This window comes from Heteronotia binoei, chromosome 1 (genome assembly GCF_032191835.1).
Source record: "Heteronotia binoei isolate CCM8104 ecotype False Entrance Well chromosome 1, APGP_CSIRO_Hbin_v1, whole genome shotgun sequence".
NCBI classification, from domain to species: domain Eukaryota; kingdom Metazoa; phylum Chordata; class Lepidosauria; order Squamata; family Gekkonidae; genus Heteronotia; species Heteronotia binoei.
This window is the reverse complement of record NC_083223.1, coordinates 126,942,174-126,958,132: the sequence shown is the minus strand read 5'-3', so window position 1 is coordinate 126,958,132 and position 15,959 is coordinate 126,942,174. Positions and strand designations below refer to the sequence as shown.

At 42.4% G+C, this 15,959-nt stretch overlaps 1 protein-coding gene across 3 annotated transcripts in view; it reads right to left on the bottom strand.

Moving 5' to 3' along the window:
- The window catches only part of PHACTR2 (phosphatase and actin regulator 2), a 179,025-nt gene extending 173,660 nt beyond the window's left edge, over positions 1-5,365 (bottom strand). For all 3 annotated transcript variants that reach the window (XM_060240455.1, XM_060240493.1, XM_060240464.1), the window contains exon 1: positions 5,185-5,365. In XM_060240455.1, coding sequence (XP_060096438.1) covers positions 5,185-5,350 — 166 coding nt within the window. In that variant the 5' untranslated portion in view covers positions 5,351-5,365. The remainder of the gene's footprint in view (positions 1-5,184) is intronic.
- Between the last annotated feature and the right edge of the window lie 10,594 nt (positions 5,366-15,959).

Below are 15,959 nucleotides of genomic sequence, written 5' to 3'. Positions count from 1 at the left end.
ACATGAGACAGTAGATTAATATTCTTATATGCTCCTAAAGCTCCTTTCACAGGTGGTGGTGGAAAATGGGTGGGGGTGGGATATGTGTTTTTTCTTTTCTTCTCTTCTCTATTGTAATGTTAATTGTTGGTAGTGTTTTTGGTTTTTGTTTGTATTGTTTTTTCTTGAATAAACATCTATAAGTGGGAAAAAAAAAAAAAAGAGGTTACTGAAAAGAAATGGAAGCAAATGGTTACTCCCAGCATACCAAGCAATTTGTTTAAAAGTGCAGAGATTGTCTGGAATAACAGGATTGATTCTGTGAGCCACTGCCAAAACTGCTTTTAGAAAGTAATATTGCTAACTAGAAATTTTTCATTTGCTTCTTCTTGCAGTAATACATGCATTTAGTAGTCCTCTTACATCTGTGAGTTGCATGCTGATGTGCAATTCTATTCATACATTTCCCCCCAGTGCTTTGATATAAGGTCGCAGAACTAATCACATTTCTCTCACATAAGCAACTGCAGATATGAGAAAAGTAACATAGGATGCAGCCTTATGAGAACTGAAGCACACATGGAGTAGTGCTTGTGTGTCTCTGGAGCTTGCAACTGGTACCTGAACCTTAATGACTAGAACACATTCAACCTGCGAACTAAACTCTTATATCTGGCTAAGCACCTGTCAACCTGTCATCTGATTCTCTACAGACTTTTTGCTCTGATTTTGTTTTGTAAAGAAAGAACTAGCATTTTCCTGTTCCCTACCACACCCTATGTAAACTGAATTCAGAGCAACAAACACTAGGCTAGCTGGTGCAACAGGCTGAATAAATATCAGCATCCTTAATGTCTGCATAAATGTTAGCCATAATCTGGATGAACTCAAAATCCATGAAGTCTATTGAATCCTCCATACCTCTGAATTAAACCTGTTCTCCTATAGCAAGCTACAGATGTTATAAACAATACACAGATGCATTCCGGTCCTGAAGAACATCTAGTACAAAGCATACTCCCTATATAGAGATTTTCTGCACTTGGAACATTGCAGTTGTTCCCAGCAATGTTACTTAACTGAGTCTTGAAATAAAGCTACAAATCTGGAAAATAACCAACCACTGCACCTTCTTCCTTAAAAAGCATTTAGATATTATAATAACCTACTTCTGCCTGTACTTTCTCAAGCTGATTCTCAATTCCAAGGAAGAAAATCAGCTCTCTCAAAACCCACATGGGATTCCTAACCTTTTGCCCAGAAGCTTATAGCAAGAAAAGTACTTGTTGCATGAATAAAGCTACAAGCCCCAAACAATTGCTGAGCATAGCCAAACATACACAAAATAAGAACATTAGATTTATTTCAGGCAAGGACTATGCTTCTTGCATTCTGTAAAATGTTGTGCATAGGGACAGCCCTGGATGAATAATAATTTGAAAGAAGCTACCACATAATTATTTTCTATATTTCCATATAGTAAAGAGCATTCCAGTTGAAATTAGCCTGCAGTCAGTTTTAAAAACTGACAACTTTTTCACAAGATGGAATTTGTTGTTGCCTGAAATATCCATGACAAACCAGCAAACAGGTGGAATTATCAGCTGTCAGTATGGATGGGCAACTGCTGGAGTCCATGATTAGCCCAAGACCCACCCGTGATAAGAGTTGTCAAAAGCCAGTCTACTTTCGATTTCTTAATAATATGAAGGCTGCTTTAAGTAAGCTAGGGGGCAGTCTCTGCTGAGTCTGTGACTGTGAAAAGGTAAGCCAGCCCCGGCTGTAAAGTGGAAAGATGAGAGGATGGGTCGCTTGCCCAGAACTGTAGTGCTTAACACTAAGGTGAACATCTCAATCAAGCTGGCCAATTGCCAAAGGCTCCATCTTTCAAGATGTGTGAACCACATGCCTAGCTCCATCCTGACTCTTCTTCTTCAGGCCACTGAGAATGGGCACTCCTCTTTCCAAGCCCCGTGACAACCTTGTGCCTTCTCTCCTTGTTGCTCACCCTTAGGATGTCAAAAAAAAGGAAGAATATCACAGCAGCAACTCCTGCTAGAAGGAAAGAGACTGTTATTCTATCCCTCAAGTCTCACTGAGGATACCTTGCCTAAGTGGTCCCAAAATTCATGAGCACTGTTAATAATGTGTAGTAAAAAAAAAAAAAAGATGAACACCTAAAGTTTCCAAACTTCAGAATGGAATTATTGTTGTCTCCACCAGAACCTATAAAGGCTCCCTGCCCATCATCCCCCCTCCACTATCTATGCAACCATATGACAAACAACCACCTGCAGTATTTCCCAGGCAGTTTCAGTACTCAGTCACTGTATAGCCTTTGTAACACCATCTTTGTTACAGGCTGGTGCTTGACATTTAGTTACCTTGAGTTCTGTGAAGGGATGGCCATCAGGTCAAGCCAAAGAGAATATTCTATTCTCTCGTGCTTGTTAGGAGTTCTTATATAGAAAGAATTATTTGCTCTCTCATCACTGGATGTCAGGTGTGAGATGGCCTGACTAATCCTAGTGTTTGGGACAGCTTGATTAATGACTTTTTTAACTTGTAGCCAACAATTAGAATCCAGTAGAACATGGCACTTGATCCCAAAATATTCTACAAACCCTAAAAACCCTAATTAGAATACAAGATGCTTAGTTTTAGCTATGCATCTTATCTTGAGGTCTGCTTTGCTATGTGTGTGGATTTGAGACCCAGTGGATAGGAGCTGAGCCTGCTATTTCTGTAAGCTTGATCACTGCTTATTAAAATCTCCTTGTAAGCAAACCTGGATCTTGCATATTGTTTCCTTGGGATTTTTGCAAATCTGGATCTCCTGGCCAGAGCCCCAAAGAATCCCCAGTCTCTGTGCTATTCTCAGACTGTACAAACCTTCTAGGAGTCATACTGGGAAACTAATGTTCATGTAGGAAAGGTGTATCAGCAGCCAAGCATCTTAGTGCTGTGAAAGGCTGTATGTAAACAAAAGCGAACTGAGTACTAACACTTTGTGATCAGCTATGAAAGTGAACTATGTGTTTTGGTAGAACTTTCATAGTGCTTTGCTGATCCTCTAAACACTAACACATATTACATCAGGGAAACATGCTACAGACAGTAAAAGTAAACTGGGAGTTAGTTGTGACTGCACAAATGAAAGACACAAACACCAAATTTATACTACCTACTATACAGGTACACAATGAAAATTCCATCTGCTTCTAACAAGGGTCCAGGCAAGTAGGCGTGAAAAACCTCCGCTTGAGACCCTGGAGAGCCGCTGCCAGTCTGAGCAGACAATACTGACTTTGATGGGCCCAGGGGGGTCTGATTCAGTAGAAGGCAGCTTCATAGGTTCATATAAGGTTTAACATTGCCAGAAGCATTTTATATAAACACATACACACACAAAATTCAAGTCTCAAGATCAAGCAAGTTACAAAAATGGAATATTGGAGCAGATGAATTATTGGATTAGTCCTATGAATTTCAACTCCAGAACTATGGTTAATTGATAAAAAGTTGGTTCTGAGATCCTTCCAGTATACCTTCAGCACATTAAAAGTGATGCATAAATAATATATTGTAGTGTTAAGGTTCAAGAGATTACATAGCTTCAGTGCAATCCTGATTGCATTGTTAATTTTCGATGTCCATCCCTATAGCAGTACTGGGAAGCATGCAATTATTTCCATTTTACTCAATGGGAACCTGACTCTTATGGAATCTCAAGTGGCCAAGATCACCCAGACAGTCTGTCTCTTTGAAAAACAAGATTTAAACAGGATTTAGAATAAGACAAGCAACACAGCTTCACATTGGTGTTTTCCACAAAGGAACAGGCTCACTTAGTTTCCCCACTGCTGTTGTGACTGACTGCCCATACAGGCTGGATTCCCCATCCCCATGATTCTCCTGCCCTAGTCTGCTGGACACAGGACACACCCTTCACACACACACAGGGCTTTCCAGGCTTCCCCCCCCCCCAAAAAAAGAACTGGCACCTGAGTATCATTATAATTCATGCATGTATAATGCGTTTCCAGATTTTACTTTTTAAACTCTCTAGTCACTTGCAGAGATATGCCTTTCCTCTTAAATCCCCACAACTTAAAAACGGGCTAGAGACATGCTATTTTTAAAATAAAAGCTGGGAATTCAGAGAATCTGATCCATACATTGCAAACTTGTTATAAAAACATTAAACATCTGGTTTTAAAACACACACACCTCAAGGTGAAGCAGGAAATGGCCATGGTGGGGACAAGGGCAGGGAAAAAGGGCTGCTGTGTGGGCAAGAATAGACAAACTCAAACTTTCCCACCCACATATCAGCTATGTTGGCTTGGCTCCAATCCTTCCCACACTTTCTCAAGAAAGCAGTTTTGGGAAATGTCAGAAAAAAAATACAGGGAAACTCCAGGTGTACGAATGCACCATGATGTGTGTGGAAGACGGAAAAGAAAAATCTACTGGGATCAAACCTGGGGCAAATAATACTTGTGGAAATAGCTATCCTGGTTCTTGGCACTAAATTGGATAACTATCAATACTTTGTTTCAGTCATTAATGTAAAGCAACCTGAACCAAGAGAAAAGGCAGGCTATAACAACAACAAAAAGATTCATTAGAATCTCAGTTCACCTGCATTGTAAAGGTAGGACTGACCACAACAAAGCATTTAACATAAATAAAGGGACAATTAGCTTGTGCAGAGCATGTGCCTCAAGGTACATCATGTTTGTCCTTAGAAACAGAAGCAAAACTGGCACCATGAGACAAGCAGAAATTCAGCATCTGACATTTTTACACCTGCTGTAAAGAGAATCAGTGTTTGGTGAATTTCTGCCCCCTGCACTAGTAACTACTACAGGCTCGGGTCCCAGAGCAAAAAAGTGAAACCTAACTGGACTGGGGACTACTTACTAATAGAATCAGTATGAGTCACAAATTCCTGATTTTATACCGGCAATTGCTGCCGCAAGAAAACCATCGTGGCTGAGGCATATGGTCAGGACGGCCAACATTTTGCCCTGGGTCTTTCAGAACTATCGGTCGCGCCAGAATTTAGCAAGAAAAAGACTCACCGTCTAATTTCTGCTTATTAGACAACAGCTAAAGGCACAAAAGCGCAGGTTGCAGGAGCGGTTCTTTGTGGCAGTTTTTTGTGAGCGCAAAGCAAGCCTCGGCTCCCTCGCCTCTTACCTGAACCCGTGAGATTCGTGTGGAGCAGGTGGCTTTTCCGGAGCGCACAGAAAGACGAGATGTCGCTCTGGGTGCGGCCCCTGTGTCCGGATTCTGTGGGGAGCAACCACCAGCGGGACGGAGGAGAAGCTGCCTCAGCTTGAGGGCTCCCCTTGCTCTCCTCCATCCCCTCGTCCTGAGCGATCCCTTACTGCCGCGGGATGAGCGAGGGGTTGAGATCGAGCCCTTCTGTCCCCTCTGAGAGAAACTGGCGTCCTCCAGCCAAGGCCAAGGCAGCAGGAGCAGCCGGCAAAACGGCTCTGTCGGAGGTGAACAGCGAGGAAGAGCAGCAGTAGAAAAGTTTTTACAGGAAGGATCCGCCCACAACTGAGCTGGCTGACTGCTGTTGCTTCTAGCTGCCTGTTTTGCTTGCTTTGTGAGCTACCAAATAGGCCTGGTCCGGATAAGGTGGTAAAAAAACTGTTCGGCTAGGGTTGGACAATTACTACAGTTGGGGTGTGTGAAGCCAGGGGAGAGTGGGGTCTGAGGAAGACAGGGACCTCAGTGGTGTATAGTGCCTGAAAGGCCACCCTCCAAACCAACCAGTTTCTCCAGGGGAACTGAACTCTGTAGTCTGGAGATCAGATGCTGGCTGGAAACTACCAGGAGATTTTGGGGGTGGAGCCTGAGAAGGGTAGGCTTTCAGAGTAAAGACTTCAGTGCAGTGTAATGCCATAGAGTCCACCTTCCAAAGTGACCATTTTCTACATGTGAGTTGATCTCTGTTGCCTGGAGATAAAATTGTAATGACAGGAGATCTCCAGCCACCACCTAGAGTTTGACACCAATAATCCCTCTAAGCTCCACAATGTTGTGAGCAGAAATTCTAGCCCTTGAGCGAAAAAAAGCTGGCAGCATTAAAGTTGTGAGCAAGTCTACATTTAAGTATGGTGTAAATTAGCATTTTAGGTTACTTGCATAACATTTGTAAAAATATCAGAATAAATTCTTTTAAATTATATTTAAACTATATTTAAATAATTTCAACATTATAAGAGAAAAGATAAATCAAATTTCACCCACTCCATTACTCTATATTAGTAGACCTGGTCTCTGGAGAACACATCTACCCACCTCTTTCCTCTATATTGGTAAGCCTAGCCTCTGGGAATAGGTTTACATAGCCCCAGAGCTTCTTTGGCAGGAATGCACAGGAATACAGTTCCAGCCGGCTTGGTGTCAGGGGATGTGGCCTAATATTGTGAATAAATTCCTGCTGGGTTTTGTCTACAAAAAAATCCTAACAATTGGAAGTTGCTTAAATGTTATCAACCTGCCCAAAGTACTTATTTATTCAAATATTTATATCCTATTTTTTCTGTTCAAGGCAGCTTACAAATTATACTGAAAAGCATAATAGGGATGTGCAACATTTTTTTCCCCATCTTCATTGTATCTTATGGGAACCATTATAGTCAATGGCCCCATAGACTATAATGGAGAATTGATTTGAGAGCCAGGCTGGTGTAGTGGTTAAGTGTGCAGACTCTAATCTGGGAGAACCAGGTTTGATTCCCCACTCCTCCACTTGCACATGCTAGCATGGCCTTGCGTCAGCCATAGCTCTGGCAGAGGTTGCCCTTGAAAGGGCAGCGGCTGTGAGAGCCCTCTCAGCCCCACTCACCTCACAGGATGTCTGTTGTGGGGGGAGAAGATATAGGAGATTGTAAACTGCTCTGAGTCTCTGATTCAGAGAGAAGGGCGGGGTATAAATCTGCAGTTGTCTTCTTCTATCGGGGGGGGGGGCTACTTTTTGAGATAGTGGCACCAAATTTGCTTTTTCATATACAGTTTGGTGTAGTGGTTAAGTGTGCAGACTCTTATCTGGGAGAACCGGGTTTGATTCCCCACTCCTCCACTTGCACCTGCTAGAATGGCCTTGGGTCAGCCATAGCTCTGGCAGAGGTTGTCCTTGAAAGGGTGGTTGAAAGAACCAGTTTGGTGTAGTGGTTAAGTGTGTAGACTCTTATCTGAGAGAACCGGGTTTGATTCCCCACTCCTCCACTTGCAGCTGCTGGAATGGCCTTGGGTCAGCCATAGCTCTGGCAGAGGTTGTCCTTGAAAGGGCAGCTGCTGTGAGAGCCCTCTCCAGCCCCACCCACCTCACAGGGTGTCTGTTGTGGGGGAGGAAGGTAAAGGAGATTGTGAGCCGCTCTGAGACTCTTCGGAGTGGAGGGCGGGATATAAATCCAATATCATCATCATCATCTTCTTCTTCTTCTTCTTCTTCTTCTTCTTCTTCTTCTTCTTCTTCTTCTTCTTCTTCTTCTTCTTCTTCTATTTTTTTTCTGGAAAAAGAGATGCCAGAACTCTCAAGATGGAAATGGAATAAAAAATAATGTGCTTTTATTACACATTATATGAATGTAGTGCTTTTCTCTATGGATATTTGAAATATACTCAGTCCCCCCAGAGTTGAAGCATATTGCCCACTTACTATCTAAAACCAGTCCAATGGAAGGGGGGGACATGACAGAGGTTTATAAAATTATTCATGGGGTGGAGAGAGTTCACAAACAGAAAATTTTCTCCCAGAATAGTGGCACTCAAGGACATCAAATGAAACTGATGAGCAGAAAATTCAGGATGGACAAAAGGAAATAGTTCTTTACAATGGAAGTGATTAAAATGTGGAATTTGCTGCCGGATGGTGTAGCGATGGCCACGGAAATAAACAGCTTTAAAAGGAATTAGATTAATGGAGGATAGGTCTATCACTGACTACTAGCTGTGGTGACCGAGGGGAACCTCCATGTTCAGAGGCACTAAATCTCTGAATTTCAGAGCCAGGAGGCAACATCAGAGGAAGGTCTCAGTCTCTATGCCCTGTTGTTGGCCCTTCAGAGGAAATGGTTGGTAGTTATACAAGACAGGATGTTGGACTATCTGTACGATTGGTCTGATCCCAGAAGGGCTCTTCTTACGTTATGCCACTATTAAAAGCTCTAGACTCGTTTTGTCAGACTTTGGATGGTGTACACAAGGTCTTTCAGAGCATTATTCTACCTGCATTTCCACAAATATATGAAGCTCACTATTAGATGCTGCGGATTCTGTACCAAAGCAGAGAACAGAACACGGGATGAGGCTCTAAAAGTGGCACAACCAATATGCTTGATAGAACTAGGGCTGCCAGCTCCAGAATGGGAAATTCCTGTAGACCTGAGGCTGGAGCTTGAAGAGGGACGTTACTAAGGTACAATGCCATAGAGTCCACCCTCCAAAGCAGCCATTTTCTCAAAAGGAATTATATTCATAGTCTAGAGAGCAGTTGTGATTCTCGGGGATCTCCAGGCCCAATCTGGAGGCTGGCAACCCTAACTTCCAAAATACCTCTGTTTAAGAATAATAAATCGGTGTACTTTCCCTGCAATATAACTTAGCATGTTTCAACATACAGTGTCTCCACGAATGTGGTTGACAAAACTGCATTCCTATCCATACTTGCAAACTCTGTGTCCCCAGTTTTAACTTTCCCCCTAATTATAGCCTTTTATAAAGCATGCACCATTAGAAGTTTCTATAATGACAGATATGCTAATGTTTTTAATTGTCTTGGTATGCTTACTAACAATTCTATGTGTAAGCCAAACATTACCCTCTGTACAGGTTTGGTATGCTCTATCTACTCTGGTTGGAGACAGCACATTTAAGCAATGTTTTGGCTTTGCCACTGGCTCTGAGTGTGGCAAAAGCAAAACAATAAGCATACTTCATATGATATTATAATGTCTCTCTTATGTATTACTAATGTATCCAATGCGACATACTCTAGATGATAAACATAAAATCAATAGCAGCATTAAAATTGCATGTTAAGTAGTCTATCCATTTCCCGAATCAGCAGTTACAGTATACAACATCTTATTCCCTTTCCTCAGTCCCTCCATCACATTTGCAGATAACAGGTGTCCCTACAAACTATTTGCTATGAAGGCCTAGGAATTCAGGCCCTGGATTTTTAAACTCTCCCCTAGTTTCACTGGTTTTTACATAAGGCTGCCTATTGCCTAGGTCTCTAAAGCTCTGTGATTCAGTTTAGAGGGATGATAGGATGCTCAGCTGAAATGTCAGGGCTGACAGCTTTCCAGATATACGCCATGGCTTCTTTGAAGGCTGCTATGTATACCTGCTTATGGTAAGTACTGAACATGTAAATAGAGATGGGATGCAACTGTAAACTGGCACTAAAAGCTCAGTTACATTTTGCATTTAGTGCATACTTAATTTTTGTAGTCAAAGGTGTTGGAAATATATATCTGTTTTGTATGTCCTTTGTAATGTTCTATAGTTCCAGTCATTATAGGGTTAACACTGTGCCTGATTCCCTATTGTCTGCATGACCTAGGAAGAAGATACTGACTGCTGTCAGTCAAGGCCTAGAAGCAGGAAAACCTGTTTTGTTTGTTTGGTCAGTTAGTCAGGTGACTTCCTTTGTTCAGGCAGAGAGGTCAAGAAGAAGGAGGAAGTGGTCTTCCATTAAGCATGTGGTCTTCTAGTGAGAGGATGTAGTTCTTTACTGTTTGTTATTTTCATCTCCCAGTACCCTTTCCCTGTAGTAATAAATATGTTTTTGCTTTTTCATGTTAAATGCCTCTCAATGATCATTTGATCCAGTGATCCATCGCACTGTTTGAGATAAAGAAATAGAATTTCAAACAGAATTCCCTAACAAAAGGCACATGGCTGTGACTCACAGCTTCTACATGGTATACTTTATAGTGATGTGTGGAAATACTACCATTTACTATTCAATATACTGTTAACAGTCCCTTACAAGTCTCAGGGTTTGGTATACTGGAAAATCTAACATTACATGGGTACTGGAATATATAGTTTAACCAAATTGTGGGTTCACAAACATTGGGCAATTTAAATGATCAAGGCATTGGAATACCATTCAAACAAAGAATAAAAAAGTCAACTATGGGTAGGAAATATTACATTATGTATTTATTTAATATTTGTAGTCTTCTCCCCAGTGGGGAGTCAAAACAGCTCACATCATCATTCTCCCCTCCTCTGTTTTATCTTCACGCCAACAGCCCTGTGAAGTAAGTAGACAAGGTCAGTACTCATCACCCAACAAGCTTCTATGATGGTGGGGATTTGGACTTGCCTTTCTAAGATCCTCATCTGACACTCCAGCCATTACACCATGCTGGATAAGAATGTATAAATCATAATTTGAGACAATTCACATAAAGAAATGTCTCTCATTTCTTTGGCTTTCTTTGTTTCCCCAGGTTAATTTCGTTGGTGAACACTTTGTGAAAAATGGTAGAAATTAGAACACAAGAAGAACTCTGTTTAATAAAACTAAAAGTCCATCAAGTCCAGCCACCCATTTTATACCATGGTCAACCAACTACTCTGGAGGGGCCAACAAACAAGGCATTCTCCTGATGTTGCTTCCTACCAGAGGTTTGCAGTTTCCCTTTGAATATGAAGTTTCCCTTTGGTCACCAAGGCTAGTCATTTATGGATATATCCTCCATGAATCTAATGCATCATGCTTGTTTATGTCCCCCTGGCAGTCAATTCCATTTATTTGATGACATTGTTGCAACTAATACTAAGTACACTATAGGCACAAATGTGTGCTGAGAAATAGAGGATTGTTGAAACAGCCCATAAAACTGTGTATGTAACTTATCACTACATTCAGCTGCTGTACCAAAAGTCTGGAGAGTAGCAAATATTACACCAAGATTGAAAGAGGGATCCAGAGGGGAACCAGGAAATTACAGGCCAGTCAGAATGCCTGTCCCAGGCAAATTAGTAGAAACTGTAGTCAAATATAGAATTGTTAGACACACAGACAGACAAAGCTTGCTGAGGGAAAATCAGCATGTTTTCTCCAAAGCCTCAACAACCTGAGATGAGGAGGCATGTGAAGAGGAAACTGAAAGGAAAGGTAAATATAGTCAAATACAGTCAAAGGTAAATCCTTGGGGAAGCTTGGAGGCTATTTAAAACTACAATCTTAGAAGCTCAGATAAAATATATACCACAAGTTAGGAAAGGCACAAACAGGTATAAGAGAAGGCCTGCATGGTTAACAAAGTAATGGAAGCTGTAAAAGGTAAGAAGGACTCCTTTAAGTGGTGGAAAGCTAGTCCAAGTGAAATTAATAAAAGGGAACACAGGCTGTGGCAAATCAAATGCAAGACTGTGATCAGGCAGGCAAAAAGGAACTATGAGGAGCATATTGCAAAAAACATAAAGACCAACAATAATTTTTGTTACAAATATGTTAGAAGCAGGAAACCAGCCAGGGAGGCAGTGGGGCCCTTAGATGACCAAGGGGTAAAAGGATTACTGAAGGAGGATAGAGAAACTGAATGCATTTTTTGCCTCCGTCTTCAATGTGGAAGACGAGAAGTGTTTGCCTGCTCCAGAACCACTAACTTTGGAAGGGGTGTTGAAAGACCTGAGTCAGATTGAGGTGACAAGAGAGGAGGTCCCACAACTGATTGACGAAGTAAAAACTAATAAGTCACCAGGTCCAGATGGCATACATCCAAGAGTTCTGAAAGAACTCAAAGTTGAACTTGCGGATCTTCTGACAAAAATATGTAATCTTTCATTGAAATCTGCCTCCATTCCTGAGGACTGGAAGGTAGCAAATGTCACCCCTATCTTTAAAAGGGTTCCAGAGGATATCTGGGAAATTACAGGCCAGTCAGTCTGACTTCAATACCGGGAAAGTTGGTAGAAACCATTATCAAGGACAGAATGAGTAGGCACATTGATGAGCACGTTATTGAGGAAGATTCAGCATGATTCTGTAAGGGAAGATCTTGCCTCACTAACCTGTTACAGTTCTTTGAGGGGGTGAACAAGATGTTGTTTACCTTGACTTCCAGAAAGCTTTTGATAAAGTTCCTCATCAAAGGCTCCTTAATAAGCTCAAGAGTCATGGAGTAAAAGGACAGGTCCTCTTGTGGACTGGCTAAATAATAGGAAGCAGAGAGTGAGTATAAATGGGCAATCTTCATAGTGGAAGACGGTAAGCAGTGGGGTGCTGCAGGGCTCTGTACTGGGTCCCATGCTCTTTAACCTGTTCATTAATGATCTGGAGTTGGGAGTAAGCAGTGAAGTGGCCAAGTTTGCAGATGACAATAAATTGTTCAGGGTAATGAGAACCAGAGCGGATTGTGAGGCACTCCAAAGGGATCTGTTGAGGATGGGTGAGTGGACATCAACGTGGCAGATGAGGTTCAATGTGGCCAAGTGCAAAGTAACGCACATTGGGGCCAAGAATCCCAGCTACAAATACAAGTTGATGGGGTGTGAACTGGCAGACACTGACCAAGAGAGAGATTTTGGGGTCATGGTAGATAACTCACTGAAAATGTCAAGACAGTGTGCGATTGCAATAAGAAAGGCCAACACCATGCTGGGAATTATTAGGAAGGGAATTGAAAACAAATCAGCCAGTATCATAATGCCCCTGTATAAATCGATGGTGCGGTCTCATTTGGAGTACTGTGTACAATTCTGGTCACCGCACCTCAAAAAGAATATTATAGCATTGGAAAAAGTCCAAAAAAGGGCATCTAGAATGATTAAAGGGTTGGAACATTTTCCCTATGAAGAAAGGTTAAAACGCTTGGGGCTCTTTAGCTTGGAGAAACGTCAACTGCAGGGTGACATGATAGACAAGATTATGCATGGGATGGAGAAAGTAGAGAAAGAAGTACTTTTCTCCCTTTCTCACAATACAAGAACTCGTGGGCATTCAATTAAATTGCTGAGCAGTCAGGTTAAAACGGATAAAAGGAAAGTACTTCTTCACCCAAAGGGTGATTAACATGTGGAATTCACACATGGACTGGATGGGCTATTGGCCTGATCCAACATTGCTTCTCTTATGTTCTTATCCTTTTGGAATTCTCTGAGAAAGTGAACAATCATGCAGACAACAGTGACCCAGTAGACATTGTATACTTGGACTTTCAAAAGACTTTTAACAATGTACCTCACCAGAGAGTCATGGGATTAGAGGATGAGTTCTTATGGATAAAAAAAACTAGTTAAATGGCAGGAAGCAAAGAGTAGGAATACATAGACAGTTCTCACAAGGGAGGGAAGTAAGCACTGGGGTCCCATAATGATTGGTATTGGGGCAAGCACTATTTAATTTATTCATAAATGATCTGGAACTAGCAGTGAGCAGTGTAGTGGCCAAGTTCTCAGATGACACAAAGTTATTCAGGATACTAAAAACCAAAGTTGACTGTAAAGAGTTCCAAGAGGATATCCACAAACTGGGTGAGTGGGTAACAATATGACCAATTAAGTTTTGTTGGTAAGTATAAGGTAATGCACATTGGGACTAAAAATCCCAGCTACAAATATAGGCTACTGGGGTCTGAAGGTGTTGAGACTGAGAGGGGGGAAAGATCTTGGGGATGTAGTGGATAGCTCAATGAAAGTGTAAATCCAGGGCTCTACAGTGGTGAAAAAGGCAAACTCTATGTTAGAAATTATTAGGAAAAGGTTTGAGAATAAAATGGCTGATATTGTAATGCCCCAGTATAGATCTGTGGTGCAGCCTCTGTAGGAACACTGTCTACTGTTCTGGTCACTGTATCTCAAAAAGAACATTGTAGAGCTGTAAAAAGTACAGAGGAGCACAACCAAGATGACTAGAGGATTGGAGCACCTTCCCTATGAGGAAAGACTGAAGATTCTGGGACATCTCAATTTAGAAAAGAGACAACTAAACCGGGGGGGGGGGGGGGGGAGACATGATAGAGCAGGGGTGGGGAACCTTTTTTCTGCCAAGGGCCATATGGATATTTATAAAATCATTCGTGGGCCATAAAAAATTATCAACTTAAAAAAACTGCTCCGCTGAGGGAAAATGATTCATGCCAGCAAAATTAATGCAAATAATTGTTTTTCTATTTGAAGTCAGGTGGGGAGAGCCTAATCTGGCGCACACACTCAGCCCACCACCCTAGGCAAATGCATAGGTCCAGGCTTTTTTGTAGGAAAAGCCCAGCAGGAACTCAGTAGCATATTAGACCACATCCCCTAATATTAGCATATTAGGTTACACACTCATTAGCATATTAGGTCACACCATCTGGGATAACTGAACTTTCCCAAACTGAACTTTCCCAGACCCTGCAGCAATTCTGGCTAGCCAGCCAGGCCCCAGGGAGGCTGCCGCACAATACATCTGGGCCCTGTGATCTCTGCTTCAGCCTGGGAAGGCTGCTGCACAGTGCAGCTGGGCCCCACAATCCTCGCTGGCCAGCAAGGCCCCAGGAAGGCTGCCACATGGCTTGGTTCAGTACAGCAATGCCTGAGGGCCACACCAAGTGACCTCGAGGGCCGTATACGGCCCTTGGGATGGAGGTTCCCCACCCCTGTGATAGAGGATGCTAGACTAGATAGACCACTGGTCAGATCCAGCAGGGCGTTTATTATATAACTGCATATTTGTAATGATTGGATGAAGAAGACTGGTAATTTATTTCCTTGCCCTCTCAAGACATTGGCTCCCCGCCAGTAGATTGTGTGCCACCTGCTAACAAATACTGTCTATCTAGTGAAATATTAACTTTACTGGACCTTCATGATGTTAAGTACTGGAAGCTACTTTGGATAAATGGCTAGTTGACTAAAATTATAGGAGATTGCTGGAACTGTTAATAGGTGCCACTCCCCATTTCAAATATCTGGAGGATAGTTTTAGAAGACATGAACCATAACAAAATTGAACTTCATTTTTGTTGGAGTGATGTAGCGTAACAGTGAAACCCAGAGCACAGGATTATTGCGGTCTATGCAAAGCCAACAAATTCCACCACCACTGGCTCATTATCAACTGATTGAACTACATTTTGTGGCCTGGTGCCAGTGTTCAGAACCTTCTACAAATCCCATTGGAGACCATGAGAGTTTGCACATTAACATTAATGCATTTCAGACAAGGCTAATTGTCTTAATGGAACATGTTCCCTTCAAGCAGATTCAAAATATTTGTGTCAGTGGAATACCCAATGAAGCTTCATGCTGGAGAAATTGCTGCAAGTCCTGGTCCAACAGTGTAAAGGAAGATAAAAAATGGAGGCATATTTTTGTCGTCTCTTGTAGCCTGTTGCTTCATAATCAGGATTATGTAGGCCTAGTCTGATTAATCAATAAGGCCTGCAAAGCCAAGTAGTTTGGTGTAGATTTATTTTAGCTCCTTTCAGTTTGATGGTCTATGAAATGATGGAGGCATAGCAAAAGTATTTATTTATTTATTTTATTCTGTTTGTATCCCACCCTCCATGCAAGCAGGCTCAGGGCAGGTTCTATCATAAAACCACACAATAAAATCCACTAAGTAATTAAAATAGTCAGAACATCAGCATTAAAACCAACCAGTGCCTCAACTAGGGTTGCCAAGTCAATTCCCAGAAATATCTGGGGACTTTGGGGGTGGAGCCAGGAGACTTTGGGGGTGGAGCCTGGAGACACTGGGGTGGAGCTAGGGGGAGGGGGGGAAATGGCGCCAAGGAGAGCACCGCGCTGCCGCTGCCGCTGCCGCTGCCCCCCCACCCCACCCCAGCCGCTCCTCCGAGATGGGCCCAGCCTGAGCTCGGAGGGGCGTCTACGCAGTCCCCCTCCCGTTCCCCTCTGGATGGTCTCGCCGGCTGCTCAAATTCCGAAGTGGTGATGCAAGGAGTTTCTAGGAAAGCGCAGGTGATTGCGCTTGCTCACGGCTTGCTCCC